At 34.5% G+C, this 23384-nt stretch overlaps 1 protein-coding gene across 4 annotated transcripts in view; it reads right to left on the bottom strand.

Moving 5' to 3' along the window:
• The window catches only part of Pde3b (phosphodiesterase 3B), a 99723-nt gene that overhangs the window by 16465 nt on the left and 59874 nt on the right, over positions 1-23384 (bottom strand). For 3 of the 4 annotated variants that reach the window (XM_090348101.1, XM_090348099.1, XM_090348102.1), the window contains exons 2-8: positions 14282-14332; positions 11626-11874; positions 7234-7367; positions 4876-4982; positions 3411-3621; positions 2317-2390; positions 735-877 (exon numbers count right to left, since the gene is read on the bottom strand). In XM_090348101.1, the coding sequence (XP_090204227.1) occupies positions 735-877; positions 2317-2390; positions 3411-3621; positions 4876-4982; positions 7234-7367; positions 11626-11874; positions 14282-14332 (969 nt within the window). The remainder of the gene's footprint in view (positions 1-734; positions 878-2316; positions 2391-3410; positions 3622-4875; positions 4983-7233; positions 7368-11625; positions 11875-14281; positions 14333-23384) is intronic. The other variant, XM_090348100.1, reaches the window with a different exon arrangement.

The following is a 23384-nucleotide window of genomic DNA, read 5'->3' on the forward strand; positions in this document are numbered from 1 at the left end:
AGGCTCAAATATAGCCCGGGTACAAAAGGACCTGAGACTCTTATCTCCAATTAACCTCTAGAAAACGGAGTAGTGGGGCTTAGCTGAAGGGTAGGGTGGTAGCCTTGAGTGGAAGAGCTCAGGGACAACACCCAGGCCAAGTTCCAGCTCTAAGACCCACAAAAAAAAAAAAGGAGGAGGAAGAGGGGGAGGGGGGAGTGGTGCTGTTGCTGAAGTGGTAGAGCACTAGCCTTGAGCACAAAGGCTAGGAACATGCCCTGGCCGAGTTCCAAGTTCCACAACCGACAAAAAGAAAAGTAAAAGATACTTATTTCAGTATATTGACATTTATTACTAAGACACAGCTTCCCCAAATTAATGGAAAGGATTGTTTTCTAAAAGCTTACATTTTTAACTTCAAGAAAAACACTTGCTTTTTATAGGTATATCATTCTCTTTGTTTGTTCTTAATGATTATGCAGCTTCTCTCTATATTTTAAAATATACACTGAAGAAATAGACTAACCTATATCCTCTATGAAATTAAATAAATATATTCATTTAAAAATCAATTTAGCTGTTGAATTTTGATTATAGGCTTAGGACTAATTATTCTGTACATCCCAAGCACTATTTCAGTTATTGTGACTTCTCAACAAAAATGAATAAATAAAAATATCACTACATTAAAAAATCTTGTTCTGGGTAAAAAATATTTTCCCTCTAACATAATCATATTGAAATTTATCTTTTACGTTTGGTTGCTGTGCCTCTTCTGTTAGGCGATTATCACCTTCCAAAAATAATTTTCTGCTGTCTCTCTTCTCTGTTTCCTCTTCTTGCTGAATTTCTGTACGGTTGAATGGTTCTTTCAAAACAACACTGCTGTCTTCTGCATCTTTCAAAAAGTGTACAGGGCAATAAAGACAAATATAATTGCTATAAATATAAAGCTTTGCAAGAAAAATGGTTATTGCTTTAAAATACCTAGAGTGATCCACAATAGAATTCTGCTTAAAGTACACTATTGAGTTGTATTTAATCAGACTATTCTGCACATGTACCTTGTGCTTAGGCAACCCACTATATATCTACTTAAGAATGAAAGAGAGGGCTGGGAGTTTGGCCTAGTGGTAGAGTGCTTGCCTAGCATGCATGAATACCCGGGTTCGATTTCTCAGTACCACATACATAGTAAAAAGCCAAAAGTGGTGCTGAGGCTCAAGTGGTAGAGATCTAGCCTTGTAAAAGTCCAAGGACAATGCTCAGGCCCTGAGCTCAAGCCCAGGACTGGCAGAAAAAAAGAATGAAAGAGAAGGATGGATATTCTTTATAAAAGTGAGAAATAAGAAAAAGCCAGTCCTTACCAGCACACACTTACTTGCTGATTTGATATAAAATATTCATAATTGTGAGTGAATACAATTATGTCACATGTAAATTTTAAAGCAAAATAACATGAATTTTGAGATATTTCTCTGCCCATATAATTAATAATACTCTCTTTATCAATTCACATGGAAAAGTAGAATAGTACTGGTAACCAAATTATACTCTTTCACGTTTCACTCTTAGCATAGACAATTATTTTATCAACATTTTTGTTTGATGATAAAACATGTTTCAGAATGATATAATTAACTATACCTTTCTATGACACGCATAATTACACTCTATGACAGCATGCTAACATTTTTTTGTTTAGTACAAGTCTTAATATTTATCAAAACTAGCCAAAATCAAAGAATATTTATCTGCATATTTTTGACTTTTCAAAGTACTTTCACCATCAACTAATTATAATTCATTCTCTTATTTTTTGTTTTTATTATAATTTGTCAATAATTTTTCTGTAAAATAAGTAAAATCATTATCTTCATTTTAAAGATGAATAAATGAGAGCTAAGGATTTAGCTAAGCAGTCATGCACTTGACTAGATCATACAAATTCCTTGTTTAGGTCCCAAGCATCACAAAAGAAATAAAACACACAAACTTACAGATGGATAAATGGAAGTTAAATCCATTTATTCATCCATTCAGAACAAATACTATAAGAAATTACTCTTGTCTGGCATGGTGGCTCAAGCCTATAATCCTAGCTACTCAGGAGGCTGAGATCTGAGGGTCAAGGTTCAAAGCCAGTCAGAGCACAAAAGGACCTGAGATTCTATCTCCATTTAACCTGTAGAAAATGGGAAGTGGGGCTTGGCTCAAAGGTAGGGTAGTAGTCTTGAGGTGAAGAGCTCAGGGACAGTGCTCAGACTGAGTTCAAGCCCTATGACCCACAAAAAAAAAAAAGGAGAGGGGGGGGGAATTACTCTTGTACATTCTTACCTGATTTTCCATTGTGGTGGTCAATACCATCCAATTCACATGTTGAAACATAGTTTAGTATTTGATGTCCACAACTTACAGAATAAAATAGATAAATAATGTTTATATAGTGAGGTTTAAGAGCTTTTAACCTAAACACAATTAGAAAGTCTACTGAATTTTTAACTAAGATTCCAGATGCAACACATCCTAATATTCCAATCTCTGTCAATGAAAATTTTTAGCTGGAATGGGGTGCTGGTGACTTAGCCCTGTAATCCTAGTTACTCAAGAGACTGGTATCTGAGGATCACAGTTCAAAGCTAGCCTAGGTAGGAAAATCTATGAGACTCTATCTCAAATTAACCACACACAAAAAAATCAGAAGCAGAGACATGGATCAAGTGGTAGAACACCAGGTCTGAGCAAAAAAGCTCAGGGATATCTGTGTTCAGGCTAGGACCTACTGAAACTCTAAGACTAGAATTCTTCCTCACCCCCCTCAAAAAATTTCTTTACATATTAGAAACTGTCTGTCCTTGAAGGAAATAAAACATTTCTGAAAGTCACCATTGGAATCTGAGGTAAAGTACAAATTTTCTATCAAAGCCTGAGTGAAAATTAACACTATATGAACTGGATACCACAAAGAAGCACTAATGTATATTAAAATAATTCTCTATTTATAAATAAAACACCACTATATTTCACCACAGATTCACTTCAGATAGAGATATTTAATTAGGAAATTAGTAATAGCACTGAACTGGGAAAACAATTATTTGGAATAAAAATTTATTAAAGAAAAGGATAGGGGGTAGGAGTTTGGCTAGTGATAAAGTGCTTGCCTAGCTTCCCAAAGCCCTGGGTTTGATTCCTTGGTACCACTATATAAAGAAAAAGTGAAGTGGCACTGTGGCTCAAGTGGCAGAACGCTAGCCTTGAGCAAAAAGTGTTCAAGGACAGTGCCCACACCCTGAGTTCAAGCCCCAGGACTGGCCAAAAAAAAAAAAAAAAAGAAAGAAAGAAGAAGAGGATAGGATTAATTTATCATCTAGTATTAGATAGAAGTAGAAATTGGTAACATTTCATTAATATAAAGTTAAGAAACTTACCTGTTACACAGATTGTTTTCAGAATTTCTAAAGTACTGATAAAAATCTGGTGAACTAGGTATATTGCCCAGAGATCTGTGTAAAATTACACTTGGCTTAGAAAGGAAATCAGCAGTATCAGGAAATTCTATGGGTGATCGATTAGTCAGAGAGCCAGAAGACATGGGTCCATAACTAGGAGAATTCACAGGACTCAAGCTGGGCAAAGCACCTTAAAAATTGAAAAGAAAAGAACACAAATCAACCAATATATAAATGCATGCATACAATGTGTTCATTGTATTTATGTTTACATAAAAAAGCATTTTCCTGCTCTAAAAAAAACATTTGTACTTTAAAAAATTAAATTTTATGGGGGGGGTTTCAAGACATTCTAGGAATTTAATAATTTTTATATCTGTCATCACTCACCATTGAGTAAACAGCCTTTTACAGAATAATATATAAAAATGACACAAATTAAAAGTGGCTAATGCATCTCTTTTTAATTATTATCTTTAAATAGTGTACAAAGGAATTGCCACTTAACAAAGCAGCTTATTATATAGTATATCGTGATCAATTTCACCCCTTTGCTCTCACCTATGTGGCCACCCATATACTACTTGAATGGCAGACATTAGGAAGACACTTCAGTTCCAGATCAGGCAAAAAGTTAGCAAGATCAATTTCAATTTCAATCTAGAAATTGCAATGGATGACTACCATCCCAGGTATACAAAAGGTTACAAGTAGAAGGATCTTTTGTTCAAGGTCAGCCCAAGCAGAAAAGGATATAGGTGTGTCTCAGATACTAGACTACTTGTAAACTAGACTGCTAGTAAACACAAGACCCTGAGCTCACACTTCACAAAAAAAATTATTATATTTCACTCATTATACCTGACTGAGAATATCAATATTCTCTGTGGTGACTGTTATATTTGTAAAATATCCCTTACCTAGGAAGTTTTAAAGCTTTTTCTAAGTTTTACTTATTAATAAGATGTAGCCAAGGTTTTTTGATACACTCATGTTTTTTCTCCAGAATTACCACTTTACAAAAAAAATACCTTTCTTCAAGATTTTTCCTTTATTCTAGATTTGCAAACATTTAAGCTAGTCAGGTAATTCTGTGCTTTCTGTTTGAAATCTTAATGCCTAACAAAATGCCTAGTACACAGTAAATGTTGAAAATGTGTTTATCAAATAGATTAACAAATGGTCAAATAGCAGCCAACCTGAACAGATTTAGTCATATTAATTTAAATATATTATGTAGTATTGAAACAGTGCAAATTTGCAAAATTTGCACTATCATGTCCTTTGAAAATTTCCATATTTACATCATAAAGAAATCTTTTAAGGCAGGCAAGATAGTGTATACCTCTAGTACACAGAAAGATACTTTGAGCCTAGTATGGACAAAACAATAAGATCTTGTCTCTTGACAAGATACATATATTTTTAAAACAGAATTTCTTACCAGCTCTTTTCAGACCTACGTGATGTGACAGCGATATAGAAGATGACCTTTGCTTTGGCACTGTCAAGAAATTGGAACTAAAGGGCCCATTCTGATGGCATCCTTGACTGAAAAAAAAAAAAAAGATAAGGTTAAAAAAAATCCTTTATATCCTTTTCGATCTTCATTTCAATTAGCAATACCTGCTTACTCATTCTAAAGTAGGAATCAGCAAAATTAATAAATACTACTGTAGACTCTGAAGCAGGCCATACTTATCATCTCTGTTGTAACTGAAGTGTTGTCTCTGTCACAGTAGCACAGAAACATTAATAAATAACAATAAACAAGCTGGTATGGTTGTGTTTCTATGAAATGGCTGAGATAATCACCTCTCCAGAATTCCTCCTGAGACAAAGTCTGAAATAATGGTCAACTAGGCCACAGCTGTAACTTAGGACTGTTTCGACTACACATAGTTTTCTCACCCACTGTCCTCAATTCTTCCTATTTAACCTGAAGTCAGTGTCTGTACCTCTGAAGATGGCTGAAAATGAACTAAAGTACTGTCTTCCCATGGCTCCCATGTAATAAATCTTTCTCTTCTCTTCATCATGTCTCTTCATTTGGCATATGGAGTCTCTTGGACTTTGGCCTGGGATCTAAAGTATTTCATACTTGTTAAATCTGTAAATCACCCAATGTTGGCATAGTTGTGGCAAAACTGGAATGATTATGCATTGCTGATTATAATTATGACCCTTTTAGAAAGCAATATAGAGAAATTATCAAGACCATTGCTACAGATTAGTTATGAAATGCTCTGCAAAGGTGTATGCATTGAAGGTTTGATATGGTACCACTAGGATGTGGTAGAACCTTAGGAGGTAAGACCCAGAGGAAGACAGGTCACTGGGAATGTGTCTCTGAACAGGATGTTGAGACTGAGGCTTCCTTTCTCTTGTACTTTCTCTCCCTCTTCCCCCCACCTCTCTGTCTTTGCTTCCTATCTGCAATATTCTTTTGTTCTGATGTATTATGCTCCAACAAGCCCAAAGTGACAGGCCAGGAAACATTGCACTGAAGTGTCCGAAACAGAATCAAACTTAAAAAGTTGTGACCATGACATGAGAAAGGGTATCAATATTTGTGAAGTAATGTACCTTCTAACTGGTGAATATAATGTAACCCTTTTATTAATTACAATAAAAATATATGAAAAAAAATAAATAAAATGGCTGAGAGATTGTCTTTAGTGGTAAAGTACTTGCCTAACAAGCATACAGCCTTAAGTTCATACTCCAGTACAAAACAAAAACATCAGAAAAGAAAACATACCCTATGGACCAGAGGCGATCCAAAGGTTTCAGTTTTCTGATTCCCTGGCCTAAGGCAAGTTTCCATTAAAACACAGATTACTCATTCCATCCTCAGGGATTCTGATTCAATGTCTTTTCTAGTAAGTGCTTATGTAAGGCAAGTGAAGCTAATCAAAGAGAACTAAAGTATAGTTTTTCATCATTTTCTTTTCCTGCTTCCTCACAAATATTATCATTATATTTAATGTAGAGTTTAGGACTTTTATAAAGAAATTAAATGTAAACATATAATCATAGCACAATAGTATGATAAAAAATAATTTGTTATATGTTATAAATACATGAATAATTTGTACAAAAGTTTTGGACACAATGTCATATGCATATGAAACACAACATGAATATTACTTTCCTTTCTTTGAATAGTTATTGGCCTATTTTCTTCTATGTGGACATTCTGATATAGGTTTAAAGATAAATCTAGATTCTGTATCTAGTCTCATACAACTTTTCTTAGTTCAGTTATCAATTAGCCCTTATCAAATTCCTTGTCTTTCCTATTTTGTCACACTCCATTTACTCAAGGAAGATTATCGTTCTTGGAAAATAAGGGAAGGGGATATTCTTAAAGGTGATATCATTTGCTTGTACTTCAATTATTTTTAAAACAAAATTGAACTTAATTTTCAAGTAAATTAAACAGAGACAAATTTCAAAACTTCAAGGAAATCGAAAACAAGTCCTATTAGCGTTTCTACTTAAGGTTGGAGGTCTACCACTTGAACCATAGCTCCATTTCTGGCTTTCTGGTGCTTAATTGAAGATAAAGGTTTCACAGACTTTAATGCCCAGACTGGCTTTAAACTACAATCCTCAGCTCTCAGCCTCCTGAGTAGCTAGGATTATAGGAGTGAGTCATTATCACCTGAATCCTGAGTAGCTAGGATTACATGTATAAGCCAGTGCTGCCAAGCCATAAATTTGGGGGGAGGGAGGAAGGACTAGTACAGAAACTTGTATTCAGGATGCTTTCTTTCTTTAAAGGCTCTGGGCATTTTACCTTGGAATGTTAAATTCTTGGTGAGGCCTTTTACCATTACTTCGTTCCCACCTTGATGATTGTTCAGTAGATAGCAATCCTGAAGTTCCAGAGCTTCTCCTCATCTGTGGTAAACTATTTCTACTGCTTATCCCCTGTTAGATGATTTAACAAGAGTTACAACTGTCATCCTTTAATACGACATATATATGTAATTATTATAATGGCACATGAAAGTATAAACAAGTATATTTTTAACATATACAGATGAAAAAATTCATTCTGAAAATCTGTCAGTTTGCTCCCAGTCTCACACTCCATACTGTTTTTCTAGTTATTTCTCTCCTACAAAAAATTTTATTTCTGTTGAAGATCTGATTCAGTGCTAGAGTATAAATCTAGCAGTGCAAGGTACTAAATTCAGACATCAGTACTACCAAAAACAATTTATGAACTCTGTAATTTTACCTAGATTTTTTCATTTGTAAATTTTATTTTTAGATAGCTAAATGAATTTTTATTTTTTAATATATCTTCTTTATTGTTAACATATTTAAGTAGATATTTTTCATTTAAAAATTTATAAAACATTAAATTATATTTAAATATAAATTATATACTTTGTTATTTTCCTTTATTTTTTTATTTTATTTTATTGTCAGGCTAATGAATAGGGAGGTTACAGTTACATTCATCAGATAGTAGGTGCATTAAATGTATCTAACAATCGTTTTCAAAGGACAAGCTTAGAATGAGGAATGATCAGCTCTGTATCTTAAGTTTTTAAAAATATTTTTAGTACAAGGCAATCTAATAGCAACTTCCAAGATTATGTTACCTTTCAAATTAATGATTATATTAACTACAGAACATCTTAAGCATTGCTCTACCCAAACCTTTGAAAACATTCTCTTATTCCAAATGCTCAATTACATTTTTTACTACTGAACTGAGATTTACATAAAATTGTTTTTTTTTTTTTTTTGTGGGTCATGGGACTTGAACTCTGGGCCTGGTCATTGTCTCTGAGCTCTTCTGCTCAAGGTTACTGCCCTACCCCTACAGCCTTGGCTCTACTTCCAGTTTTCTAGTGATTAATTGGAGATAAGAGTCTCATGGTCTGTTCTGCCCAGGCTGGCTTTGAAATTCAATCCTCAGATCTCAGCCTCCAAGTCGTTAGCATTACAGGCATGAGCCACATCGACCAGCTATAAAAGTTTTTGCCTCTTATTAATTCTCTTATTTTCTCAAAGATATTAGATTTACATTTTCCCAAGGACATTGATTTTGTAAAGGCTCATGATTTTAAGTTCATCTAGTATTTATTTCTTAGTCACACAGATGATATTGCCTACTAATCATTTTTCATAAATGCTGTGTTTCTTTCTGAAGTAATATTGGGTTTTTATACATTTTTCCAAAATTACAGATTAATTCCAATATAGGGAATTCCAATAAAGTATCTAAAGTACACAAAAAGGAATGAGAGCTATTTCCTGACTTTTATACAGCTTTACTCCTAACAGTAAATTCCAGTATCCAAAATAAGCCTACTTAATAAGCAATCCTCATGATGTGAGCTGTTTAGTCATTTTGTTAAATTAACAATATGCTTAAAAATCTTTCTAAAGTAAACCAGTAAACACAGCAACAAATATAATACTAATATTAATAGGACTTTAATGGTTAAGTGTGTTTGGTTCTTTTTAAAAAGTTTTGAGTCAGGGTATTGCTCTGGAGTCCATGCTAACCCAGAAATTGAGATCTACCTGCCTCCAAATCCTGGAATTATAGAAGTATGCTGCCATGCTTGGTTTGTGATTAAGAGGGTTTTTTTAACAATTATTATTATTTTTTGCCAGTCCTGGGCTTGAGCTCAGGTCTGAGCACTATCTTTGGACTTTCTCAAGGCTAGAGCTCTACCACTTGAGCATCAGCACTACTTTGGCTTTTTTTTTCATATATTTTTTATTGTAATTAATAGAAGGGTTAAATTATATTCGCCAGATATAAGGTGCATTAATTTACATACATTGATACCCTTTCTCATGTCTTGGTCACCATTTCCCTCCCCCCCATCCCCACCCCTCATCTTGTTTTCCCCCCTTCCCTATCCTATTTCAAATAACCAAATACAAATATATCCAGTATACCAGATAACAAAGTGAGATACTGTCACAATATGAGATAACCAAGAGACAGCAAAAGAGATGAGAGATAACATAGTATATTAAGGACAACAATCACTCATTATATGGCTTTTGTTTCTATATCCTAGAGGTCCTTTCATCGTACTATATGGCCTTATGTATGTTTTGCTCTATTGCAAATCTCTGCTATGAGAGCCCAAGGTTTTTACTGATTATGACAAATGAGGGAAACAATTGAGCCTATGTTCCTTTGAGTCTGGCTTACTTCATTTGAAATGATTTTTTCTAAGTCTTTCCATTTCCTAACAAATGGGGCGATGTCATTCTGACAGCAGCATAGAATTCCATTGTGTACAAATACCACATCTTGTTGATCCACTCATCAACTGAGAGGCATCTCTTTGCTATGGTAAATAGTGCTGCAATGAACACCATTGTGCCAGTGGATTTAGTATGTCCTTGTTTCTGGACAATTGGGTAAATACCTAGTAGTGGAATTGCTGGGTCATAGGGGAGCTCTATGTTTAGTCTTTTGAGGAACTGCCATACTGCTTTCCATAGTGGTTGAATGAGTTTGCACTCCCACCAATAATGTAGTAATGATCCCTCCTGGCCACATCCCCTCCTGACCTCTTGATCCTGACCATTCTAACTGGAGTGAGGTGGAATCTTAGAGTTGTTTTGATTTGCATTTCTTTTATGACCAGAGATGTTGAGCATTTCTTCATGTGTCTATAGGCCATTTTTGTGTTTTAAGTCTTTGGCCCATCTTTTAATGGGATGGTTGTTACTTTGGAGATTAGTTTTGGAGTGATTCAATTTTTTGAGCTGTTGATATATTTTAGATATGAGGCCTTTGTCCATTGTATGGTTGGTGAAGATATTCTCCCATTCTGTAGGCTTCCTAATTAATTTACTAGCTATGTTCTTTGCCATACAAAAGCTCTGCAGTTTAGTGCAGTCCCACTTATCCAGTCTTTCTCTGATTTGTTGTGATTCTTGGTCCTTATTAAGAAAGTTTCGACCTGTACCAAGGAGGCCTAGTGTTTTTCTATGTATATAGTACCAAGGAATTGAACCTGGGTCTTCATGTATGCTAGGCAATCACTCTACCGATAGGCCAAACTCTCAGCCCTAGCAATTATTATTATTTTTTTTTTTGCCAGTCCTGGGCTTGAGCTCAGGGCCTGAGCACTGTCCTTGGATTTTCTCAAGGCTAGAGCTCTACCACTTGAGCCTCAGCACCACTTCCGGCTTTTTGCTATGTATGTGGTACCGAGAAATCGAACCCGGGTCTTCGTGCATGCCAGGCAAGCACTTTAACCACTAGGCCAAACTCCCGGCAGCAATTATTATTTTTTTAAATTAACATTTCAAGCAACAAAGGGAAAACATAAAAGAACAGCAACAATTTGGGTTAAAATTAACTCTGGAACACACTAAAGTTGTTTTACTGAAGATCATCTGTGTAACAAAACTCCTTGTAAGACAAAGGCCTAAAAAATACTGGCATATAAAAGTAGCATTGTTAAATGGATTCTAACAGAGGCACTAGTATAAAAAAGGTTTCTAAATGAAAACATCACCTACCTACTTATAATCCAGATCATTTTCTGTAATTTTTAGATATTCGGCCTTAATTTTGCTTTAATTTTCAACATATCCTAAACGCTACTGCTGAGATCTGTCAATAAATTAACTGATCAAAAATCATTCCAAAAGATAAATTTACCTTTTCTTTTCTAGATACTGTATACACTATTATAATTAACAAAATTAACTAATTAGAATTCCATCTTCTTTTGGTTATTTCCTTACCTGTAGAATAAGTTTATTGAACTAAAATAATCCCTATGATTAAGCTATTTGTGGGCATGTTAATAATAACAAAAATAAGCCAAAGTTCTCTGAATAAATAAAATAGTTGTTAGCATTTAAATTATAGGTGTCGATTACAGCAATATTTATTTAAAATTAAAACTGCTGAGGATGTAGTGTTTGCTTGGCATGTTTAAGGCCTAGTTTGATCAGGGATTCCAGGAAAATTTAATAAAATTAATAAAATAAAAACTGGAGTACTGATCTAGAACTACTTGAGATCATAATTGCTTTGCCTCAACAGTTCCAAGCACCATGATATAAAAAAAATGCCTCTGGTTCTTGGAAAAGAAGTTGTGTGTTATATAACATCCAAATGAGCAGTTTTAATTGGGATGTAACATTAAACATGAGAAGTAGGGTTGGATGATTACTGTATTTTAACCTTGTGAAGTTTTCGATCTCCTTTCTCAGATGGATCCTCTATTTCAGAGTACGGGTAAAATCCAGGAAATGGGGTAAGAGGATTAATCTTTGGCCTACAGGAACCTGAGAAAGCACCCATCAAGCTACTGATACTCCGGAGAGAAGAAATAACTTGTGGGGGAAGGCTTGGGTCAACCAGAAGATCTGACACCATATTTCGAGCCTCATTTAACACTGACAGATCAATTCCATTTCCACCTCCAGAATTCTAGAAAAGATAAAAGGAAAATCATGTGTTATTACATTAAACACTAAACACTTTTTACAAAACTTCCTCTAATTTAAAATCAATTTCACAATACACAATTTATCTATTAAATATAAATTTCTATTCACTTAGACATCTTTGTATCTGTCATTACTAAATGGAATCATTCTTGTGTGTGTTTCACTATGAATTTCATCTATTTTGTGCTAGTTTCTTCCCCTCATGGAATTTTTAATTTATTACTAGTAGCAGAGTTTGTTACACAGGGAAGAAGGGGAAGAAAGAATGGAACACTGAGCAATTTAAGAGGCTGGGAACCCATGACACTCCTTATACTCTCTAAAGAGAGATGGGACAACAAATTGGGAGCTCAAGTCTACTAAGACAATATGGAGAATTTAAAAAGCCAAAATAAGATGGAAAGTAAAACAATAAAATCACCCCCAAGAGTAAAATAGTTTTTTTAAAAAGAAAAAAATAATAAAATGTCCACAATGTAACAGAAAAGAAAATCTTGGAGGTAGAGATTTTAAATACATGAGAGCCAAGGCATAGTGATATTGCTTTTTCCTTAATATTACCTGACTGCAATGGTTATATTATTTTTCTGATCACAGACCAACAATATTTTATTCTTATAATATTTTACCTATTGCATGATGCTTTTAAATAAGTAATTAAAATGTGTAAAAGTAATCTGAGCATTGATGTCTCATGCCTGTAATACTAGCTAACTGAGATGCTGATGCTGGGAAAAAGGTAGTTCGAGCTATTAAAAACAAATTAGCCGGTGGCGGTGGCTCACATCTATTATCCTAGCTACTCTGGAGGCTGAGATCTGAGAGTCAAGATTCAAAGCCAGCCCTGGTACAAAAGAACCTGAGAATCTTATCTCCAATTAACCTTTAGAAAACAAGAAATGGGATTTGGCTCAAGGGTATAGTGGTAACCTGGAGCAGAAGAGCTCAGGGACAGTGCCTAGGACGAGATCAAGCCCCATGACTCACAAACACACACACACACACACACACACACACACACACACACACACAAAAAAAAAAATTAAAAAACAAGACTAAAGGAATAGCTCACTGGTAAGAGCAGCTGACTGGAGAAAGTTGAGGCTTTTAATTCAAACTCCAGTACCACTAAGAAACAAAAACTTGAAAGTCAGTCGTTAACAGGGATATTCACTTTTCAAAACTTTGTGTGATGACACTACAGAAATAAATCAATAACATTTGTGCAACATTAATGAATATATGGTTATTAATGTTATCCATTATAGTAGAAAAACATCAGGTTTCAAAACAGCATATAGAAGCATTATGATGCAATTTTGTAGAAGATAATACAGAAACACGGTTATACTAGGAATATATCTACAAAACATAACAATTAGTTCAATTAACAATATCATATTTATTGAATAGAAAACATTTTCCAGTGATTTTCTCTTTTTTTCTATACTTCTATTTCATTTAATCTGATATTGACATGTATTTCCTAAGTGTTCAAACAAGTCATCTCTAAATATACTATGTTATTCCCAATGTATACTAAATAAGCAAAACTAATCACTTAAAATCAAGATAGGAGTAACTCTGTGAATATAGATAATGACTGAACTGGAGCATGTGAGGCCACTAGTAATGTTCTCTTTCTTCTTACACATGGTAGATACTTGAGATTTAAACTTGTGAAAATTTAGCTAGGCGCAGTGGCTCACACCTGTAATCCTAGCTGGTCAGAAGGCTGAGAGCTGACAATTGAAGTTCAAAGCCAGCCCATGCACTGAAGTCTAAGACTCTTATCTCTAATTAAAACAGGAAATGGCACTGTGGCTCCAAGGGTAGGGGAGTAGCCTTGAGCTGAAGAGCTCAGGGCAGCACCTAGGCCCACAGTTCAAGCCCCGCAATCAAAAACAAAAACAATAACAACAAAAAATCTTGTGAAAATTCATAGCTTGTGCACTTTTCCATATATGTATTATAGTTCAATAATAAGTTTATCAAAAATGTGAGTAAATTACTTTTGGTCACCTATTACAGTATTTTGAAATTGATTTCTCATAGCTTTAGCCTATTCCTCTCTCTCTGGTAGATCAGTGCTCCATATGAAAAAAGAAAAGTAATCTCATCCTTAATATAAAAAATTCAGTTTACTCTGAGCCCAGATCATATTAGCAACACTTCAAAAATAACTTCATAAATTTGTTTTTGTTTCCCTTAACACTTACAATGGTCTTTTTAAAAAATATACCTCAGCTAAAGGTTCATATACATACTCAGTTTAGGTAAAGAAAATCTTTTAGCTAAACAAAATCGGGTGAATGTAACTTTAGTTTGAGATCAAAAGTTTCATTACAGATATTAATTAATAACATTGATAGCTCATTTATATTTACCTGGTAATGAGGTTTATGCCACTGCTTTAAGTCCCAATCCCATAAGATCATCTGAAAAAAAAAATCACTTGGTTATAAACCATAAATAAATAAGCATATGTGAAGACAAATCATAGTCTCTTCAATTATAGATGCCTAAAATAGAGTAAATATGGTGAGAGAAGCGAGAAGGTTAAAATAAAAATAATCTCTTGACAAAATATTTCATTACATCAGACATTTTGTCCTTTTGAGAAATCAAAGGGGTAAATAATCAGAATAAAGTCACTAAAAGAAGCTATAACAATCGTCAAATATTGATTACTACAAAAGGGAAAACATAAATCCAAAATCACAAATAGTTACTAAAACTGTCAGAAAAACTAAATATTACCCAACATACTTGTTACCTATCCCTGTGCTCTTTAAAGGCTCATCATTCATCAACTTAAAACCAGTGTCAATGGGTGGAGCTATTTCCTCACCAATAAAGCACTTCTGTGAAAGTACTTTAAAAAGCTTGTTGACCTTGAGTTAGATCATACATAAAGAAATAGATTTTTTAAAATCAGAAATACAAAAATACAGATATACAGATACCTCTCTGACTAGGCAGATAATTTGTGATTGTTTGCCTTCTTCTCATGTTTATAGGGTATCAGTGAAAACTTCTTAGTCCTAAACAAGTTTTTTATTTTTCTCCCTTCTTCCTAGCAAGCTTTCTGGCTATTTACTTATTCAAAATAGTTGTTGCAACACTCTAAAAGATACAAAGTTAACTTCAACAAGCTATCGTTACCATGATTGTTAATCCTATATTTCTTTAAATTATATTGAGTTAATGGTTGGATTTCCTAGTATCACAGATCCAGTATATACATTTCTATGTTCTGCACTATTTATATTGTTTCTTATCCTTGGTCTTACGACTTTTGGTTGCAAAAAAGTGTTGTCCATTCAATCACTGTCTAATATCACAAGTTGACAAAATTATTTCTGTAATGGGACAGAATATTTTAGTTATAGAAAGCCACATAAAGTATCTATGACATAATCTTTGGGGTTTTTTTCTCTTACAACTATTTAAAATGTAAAAGAAAAAAATTAAATTAAAAAAAACCTTAGCTCAACGGTCATGTAAAAAGGCTACTGGCAAGATTTTGTCAGTGAACTATCATTTACTGATTCCTATTTTAGTTAATAAACTCACCCTAATAATTTCAAGATGTATCAATTGTTATTGCCATCTCCTTGTCAACATTCTTGTGCAAGGTAATCTTTTTGTTTCCAGTTCAGAAAAACATTTCTTCTTAAAGAAAATCATACATACTACACCCACTTAGGATTCATGGCTCAGTGCCAAAAATGGGGCAGTATACCAACATATAAATATGTCATATATTTTAGTTGACTCATTATATTTGCACAGTATTTTACATGGCCCTAAGTGTACTTACTATCATTATTTTAGGTTGTGACTTAACCAGTATGCATACTGTGCTCTAGAGATATTAATTAACATATTTTAAGATTTTAATAGTGCTCCTCCCTTCCCCCCCCAAAATATTAATAACCAGTCAGGCCCTTGTAACTCATGCCTGTAAAACACTTGGAAGAAGGAAATCAGGAGAACTGTGGTTCCAGGACAACAGAGTCAAAAAAGTTTTCAAGGCCGCATCTGAACCTACAGCTGAATATGTGATGAATGTCATTCCAAACATGCATGAAGCTGAGACTGGAAGAATTTCAGATGCCTGGCATCCCAACTACAGTGAGAAATGTAAAATACAAGGATCATGATCCAAACAAAAAGAGATAGACCCTATTCCAAAAACTAATTAGACCAAAACGGGCTGTAGGCATGACTCAAGTAGAGTGGTTGTCTAGGAACTGCAAAGCCCTGAACCCTCAAATTCCATGTTATTTTTTAATACACTAACTTAAAATTCTTAAGATTATTTTATACTTGGCATTGTAACAGTTCAGTTTCTCCATGATATTCTCATATAACTGGATTTTTATATTTGTTTACTTTCTTAGTCTATCAGCATTTCTTCAGAGATTGGGAATGTTAATCACCATATCTCTCATTGTGTCATTTGTAAATTTTATGTTTTTTTTAAGCTCACTAATGAAAGTCCAGAATAGAATAACACTGAAAACTCAATCACACAGTACTATAAGTTACCTAACTGGTATCAATTCACTAATTTATATTCTAAATCTGTAAACTTGCTTAACTGTATAATCATCACAATCTAAGAAGTACAATCCACAATGCATTTATTCAACAAGAATCTAGTAAACAAAGATAAATGTCTCATTCTCCTGATTCACTAGTCTAAACAAAGTTGAATTTTTGCTAAGAAAAGCATACTTATATTAGGATACATCAACACTGAGTTGCCTTCTTTACTCCCCACTTCATTGACCCATAAATGATAATAAAAACATAACCCTTTAGGGCCGGGAGTTTGGCCTAGTGGTAGAGTGCTTGCCTAGCATGCACGGAAGCCCGGGTTCAATTCCTCGGTACCACATACATAGAAAAAAGCTGGAAGTGGTGCTAAGGCTCAAGCGGTAGAGCTCTAGCCTTGAGAAAGTCCAAGGACAGTGCTCAGGCCCTGGGCTGAAGCCCAGGACTGGCAAAAATAAAATAAAATAAAATAAAATAAAAAAACATAACCCTTTAAACTTTCAGCATTCTACAGCAAAAATCCAGATGTGTGTTCACATCTAGTACACAGGAATCAATCCCAAGCAGGCAAAATGTTACCCTTGCTGCCAAAAATCTTTAATAGTAAGCCTTCCAAAGCTCATAATGCATAAACAGATTTACCTGTACATAAAGAGAGATGTCAAAGGTTTGTGGTTTCCTAATGCATTTAGACAAATCCAAACTGCCTACTCTGAAGCTGCTGCTAACAGGAGCAGTTTACACTCCACTTTAACTTTACTCTTAGAGGTACATAAAACCTTACAAAGTGTAATTCATTTTTTTTTCTCTGCTAACTTTTTAGATCCTTTCTTTTCTAATATTTTCTACTGTACACCATTTCACTTAATGAAGTCAATCCTCCTGGTCTTCTATCCAACTGCTGTGGTTTTTCTATCACTGTACTTGCTAGTTAGCTTGGAATCAACACTTCAGAAGTAGCATATGCTTATTTTCTTTCGTTGTCTCTAGGATCTAAATTAAATTCCCAAAAAGCTGTCTTAGGCTGAAATACTCTTCATATTACAACCTAAAAACTGATACAGTAAATGTCATAAAGAGTTGGCAGACTGCCTTCTGTGTAATTTGAATCACTAGAATATTTAGCAACTTTGAGATTTTCTATGTAATTAGCAGAAGATGAATGACCCAGGAATTCCACAGTAAAGCAATTAGAGCACTGTTACTCAAAGTGTGACTCATAAAGTAACATACAGAAAATAAGAGTACACATGACCCCAAGATGGCTGCTAAAAGGTATTTGCTGAAATTTCCTTTACCAAAACATAAAATAAATTAAGAAAGTAAAATAGAGCCCTTTTCCTCTAAATTATTTTAATATATGTGTACTGTACACAGGTACTATAGAAACTTTGCAGAGCACAAACTCAAGATGATCTTAAAAAGAAGGTAATAAAATGCACAGTATCTAATACTCCTGCTTCAGCTGAGATCAGGCTGAACCATAAATATCTTCAAATTGAGGGAAAAGCAAAGCCTTGAAGCTAATAATGCCATTATCACATTTGCTGTTAGAGAAGCCTAAGCTCAGTTTGAGGAGCTGTTGGAGAATCTTCACATACAGTTGGATTATCCTGAGAAAAAAAAATGCCATCTTGAGACCTCACACCTCTAGGGTCTGGGGAAGCCCAATGACAGCCACCCCAACAGGTCAACCAATCCTGTCTTTAGAAAAGGAAAAAAAAAAAGTGTTTCCATTTCCTTACTAAGAGGACAATGATATTCTATCTTATGGCAGCATAAAATTCCAATATGTATAAATACCACATCTTAATTCAATCATCCATTGAGGGGCATCTAGGTTGGTTCCATATCTTAGCTACAGTAAGTAATGCTGCAATGAACATGGTTGTGCTAGTAGCTTTAATGCATCCTTGTTTATGGACATTTGGGTAAATGCCCAGGAGTAGGATTGCTGGGTCATAAGGGAGCTCTATGTTTAGTCTTGTGAGGAACCACCATATTGCTTTCCAGAGTGGTTGAACAAACAAGTTTATACTCCCACAGACAGTGTATGTAGCAGTATTCCCTCTGGCCACGTCCCTGCCACCATCTGCCATCAAATTAAGTGAAGTGAGCCAGACCTAAAGAAACATAGGCTCCATGGTTTCCCTCATTTGCAATAACTAGTACACATCTAGGATTCTCCTAGCAGAGGACCCTAAAGCTCAAAAGCTATGTGCATTTGGCCATACAAGATAAGTGAAATAAACTCCAGGATATGATAAACAATAGGTTTATCTCTGTAATTATTGTTCTTAACCTATTATGTGAACTCATTTCTTTTCTCTCTCTTTTTTTTCTCCTTATGGTTTATCTCATGTTCTTACTGTATCTGACTGTGGTACCTGGTATATTGTATATAAGCTTATTTGTTTATCTGAAATAAGGAAGACAAGGGGCAAACAAGATGACTGGGAAGGGGTGGGGGAGGGAGAAAAACATGGGAAGAGTATCAATGTTCAAGAAGTAATATACCCACTACCTGGTGAATGTAACTGTAAACCCTCTATACATTACCCAGACAATAAAATACGATTATTAAAAGAATCCTAAAATTTATATGGTGCCAAAATTACCCTGAAGATTAAATTATTGTTATTATTACTATTATTATTATTATTATTATTTATTAGGGATTGAACTTAGAGACTTGTTCTTGCTAGGCAAGCACTCTGTGACTTAAGCTCCTTTCAAAATTTTGTATTTTTCAAACAAGATCTGACTTATTCTCAGGACACTACACCTAACTTCAAAGATATCTTAAGCAAAACAACAATCTGGAAACATTATGATACTGTGTGCATGCGTGCATGCATGTGTGCGTGCATGTGTGTGTGTGTGTGTGTGTACACGTGTGCACCCACAAACATGTAAATATATACATATATATGTATGTGTATATATGAGTATATACATATAGTGAGAGAGCTAAAAGCTCTACACACAAACTCACACACAAATATGTTGGTACCAGACTCCAAAATATATTACTATACTATAACAACAACATGTTATTAGTATGAAAGTCAACACACAAACTAATACATAAAATGTTAAATCCAGAGGCTAGGAATTTGGCCTAATGGTAGAGCGCTTGCCTAGCATGCACAAAGACCTGGGTTCGATTTCTCGAGCCAGAAGTGGTGCTGCTCAAGTGGTAGAGCACTATCCTTGGGGAAAAACCCAAGGTCAGTGCTCAGGCCCTGAGTTCAAGCCCAGGAGTACTGGTAAAAAAAAAAATTATGAAGGAAATGGCGCTGTGGCTCAAGGGGTAAGGTGGTAGTCTTGAGCTAAAGAGATCAGGGACAGCACCCAGGGCCAGAGTTCAAGTCCCACGACTAATAAAAAAAAAATTGTGATGAACTGTTTTTATACATTTGCTTACATCCACCAATTGAGCACATAGTAGTGGTACATAGATATTGAAAGTTTTTCTTAATATCAAAATATTCATTCCTCAAATATGATGCAGCCCATTTAAAATCTTACTTCCACATAAGTAGACAGGAAGTGATCTCTATACACATTGATTTTGAGTAAGCAAAAGTTTAGGCATCTAATCAGAGTAACATAGCAGATATATAAAATATGAAGAAGTAATGCCAAATGCCAGTGGGTCATGCTGTAATACTAGTTACTCAGGAAGCTAAGAACTGAGGATCACAGTTTAAAGCCATGACAGTCAGGAAAGTCTGTGAGACTCTTTGATCCAATTAAGCAACAAAAAGCTGGAAGTAGAGCTGTGGCTCAAGTGGCAAAGTGCTAGTCTTGATTTATAAAGCTCAGGAATAGCAGCCTGGTCCTGAATTCAAGCCCTGGGACTGACAACAAAAGAAAAGATAAGTAAATAAAATTAACTTTTAAATCACTGTAAAAGACAAAACAAAAAGTTACAGTGATATTGTTTTCAAAATGTAATTCTATTATACTCTAAAATATCATTTAATGAAGAGATAAACATTTTAACTTCCTGCTTTTAACAGTGTCCATTGCTATTAATTTATTTCCTTCCTAGCTTAGTTACATTATCAGAAATTATTGTATCTTTTTTCATATTGTAGTTCATTACAAACTAATTTTTTTCTAAGTAAAGTATAAAGTATACACTTTTAAAATTTAGTTGATTTGATAGTTGTACCCAAGACTGTGCACCTATTTAAATTTTTTCTTTGTGGCTAAAAAAGTTAAATCCTGATAAAAAGTTTCTGTTTGAATATGTTTATAAGTCTAACATGCTTTATGGAGCTCTACAAAACCACCAAAACCACAGTTGAGTCATCAGCAGTGCAGCCAGGAGATGTTATCAGGCTCAATTACGTCAATGAGGTTTTATTTCATTGTTCCCTATGTAGCCAAAAAGAAAAACATATATATGCCCTCAAATCAAACTTACACAATGGTTACATTTATGTGAATTACAAAAGAATACTTCTTGTGGCATACATTCTGAATTAACATTGCAACAATCTGTACAGTATTCTACTTCTACTAGCCTGTAGTACTACCTCTATTTTTTTTTTTTTTTTTTTTTTTTGCTGGTCTTGGGGCTTGAACTCAGGGCCTGAGTACTGTCCTTGGGCTTTCCTCAAGGCCAGAGCTCTACCACTTGAACCACATCACCACTTCAGGCTCTTTCTATATATGTGGTACTGAGGAATCAAATCCAGGTCTTTGTGCATGCTAAGCAGGCACTCTATCTACCACTAGGCCAAACTCCTGACCCCACTATTCTATTTCTTAATAACATTCTACTTGCACTTCAGGGACAAATCTATGGTAGTAAAACTGATTTTCAGTTCTCCCAATTTTTCTATTTTTATGACTTCCATTTCAGGCCAAGTGATGATAGCAATTTAACTTTTGAACATCATAAAATCATTTAATCATTGAACATCAATCAAAAAATAAAAGGATAATCAAAGATAAATTAATCATAGCCTGAACTTCTTAAGAGTCTGAAGTGCAAAGAAGGAATACAATTTAGACACACTGAGCAGGTTTATGTGAGGTTTAGGGGTAGGAAAAGGAGAAAAAAATGTAATATGGAAAACTAATCTTACTATTTTTATTAATAAAATAATATGATGGTCATGGTGAACTTGACTATTCCCCCTCTCTCTCTCTCTCTCTCTCTCTCTCTCTCTCTATATATATATATATATATATATATATATATGTATGTATTAGCGATATATTAAGCATTTAATATATAGTCTTCTTTAAACTTTACCAGGACTTTATTTTATTATTCTCTACTTTATTTCTCCACTTTACTGATGAAAAAGAAAAGATCAGATGGCCAAAGTCACATGACTAGTAAGTGACAAAGATAAAATTTAAATGTAGATCTGCCTAATTCCTAAGTGTTAGGGATCATTAACCATTAGGCAACAGCCTCTTATTTACTAAACACTATTATGTGCCAGCAGTATAGCAGGAGCTTGGTAGAGCATGTAAAGTTCACAATATCATTGCATACAACCCCATTTTACATATAAGGAAAATAATACTTAGCAACTGTACAAATCAAATTACTCTGTACTTGCTTCCAACATCCATTCTTTCCCCTTCTCTGCACATAAGAAAGCTGAACTGGAAAAGTGTATCTGTTATCTGCTTACTTGGACAACAGAAGCCAACAGTAAGTAACTAGAATTTAAAAACAATGTTATTTCTTTTCTGCTATCTTGCTTGCTCTAGGCATAATTTCCAACAACAGCCATCTACTTTGTGGCTATCCATTTGTCCTTCAGATGGATGCTTTAGCAACTACTAAATTCTGAAAACATCATTCCCACCATTGTTCCCTCAGCTCCAGGTAAGACAGCAGCTTTCCACAGTTATAGGTCTTATTCTCTCACAGTGGACCATTCATTAACTGTTCTCATTTGAACCATTTTTGAATGGTTTGTATTTCTACTGGTCTGCTAAGTAATATGGGGATAATCTAAGTTCTTCCATGTCTCAGCTAGAAAACAAATCTGAAATCTGAACTCAGGTATACCTCCCTCAAAATTCATTTCCTTTTACTGTAGGAAAGTTTGGTGTACTAAAGGGACAACAATGACAACCTATTTTTGATTTACCACTTCTATACAACTTTTCTTTCCAGAAATGAAAAGTATCAACCTATAAATTGTTTCTAATTATCAAATAAAAAATACCTTCTAGTATTTGTATTTATATATCCTGCATTTTATTGTCTCTTCAGATGAACTGTTTGGGGCCAACTTTCCTTCTTTCTTAATGATAATTCACCAATAGTCCTCTCTCTTCTTCTACATCACTATTCCAATTCAGTTATAAATATGCTGCAATTTCTTATGTCTTACATAGATTTACTTTACAACAATTGTTCTTATACTTATAAATAAGCCTAGCTTATGCTTGTAAACCAAGTTTATGGTTGTAAACCTAGCTACTCAGGAGGCTGAGACTGGAAAGATCACAGTTCCAGGACAGCCCAGGTTAAAAAAACAAAAAGTTCATGAGACCATCTCAAAAGAAGAAGGTGAGCCTGGCGGAAAGCTGGCAATACAGGCATGGACCTTAGGGGAAAAGTGAGACTCTATTTTAAAATAACCAGTGCAAAAAAGGGGCTAGAAAGAGGCACATTCAGTGATACAAAGGCTGCCCAGCAAATGAGAAGCTCTTAATACAAACCGCTCTTTCTTCCTGACTTACTTCTCTTTCTTCAATTCCAGAACTCCAGTCTCACCATCTTTCTAAGTCTCTGGCCTCTATAGTAAAGTCTCTGGGTCTTACTCAGCATCCTGATGTCTCAACATTGGTGTGTACCACAGCTCTGCCCTTGTACCTTTTTACTTTTCTACTTACCTAGTCTTGCAGTTATAAATACCTTCAATAATCTCACAAATCTAAGAG

The sequence above is a fragment of the Megascapheus bottae genome, chromosome 16 (genome assembly GCF_031878675.1).
Source record: "Megascapheus bottae isolate mThoBot1 chromosome 16, mThoBot2.hap1, whole genome shotgun sequence".
Taxonomy (NCBI): Eukaryota; Metazoa; Chordata; class Mammalia; order Rodentia; family Geomyidae; genus Megascapheus; species Megascapheus bottae.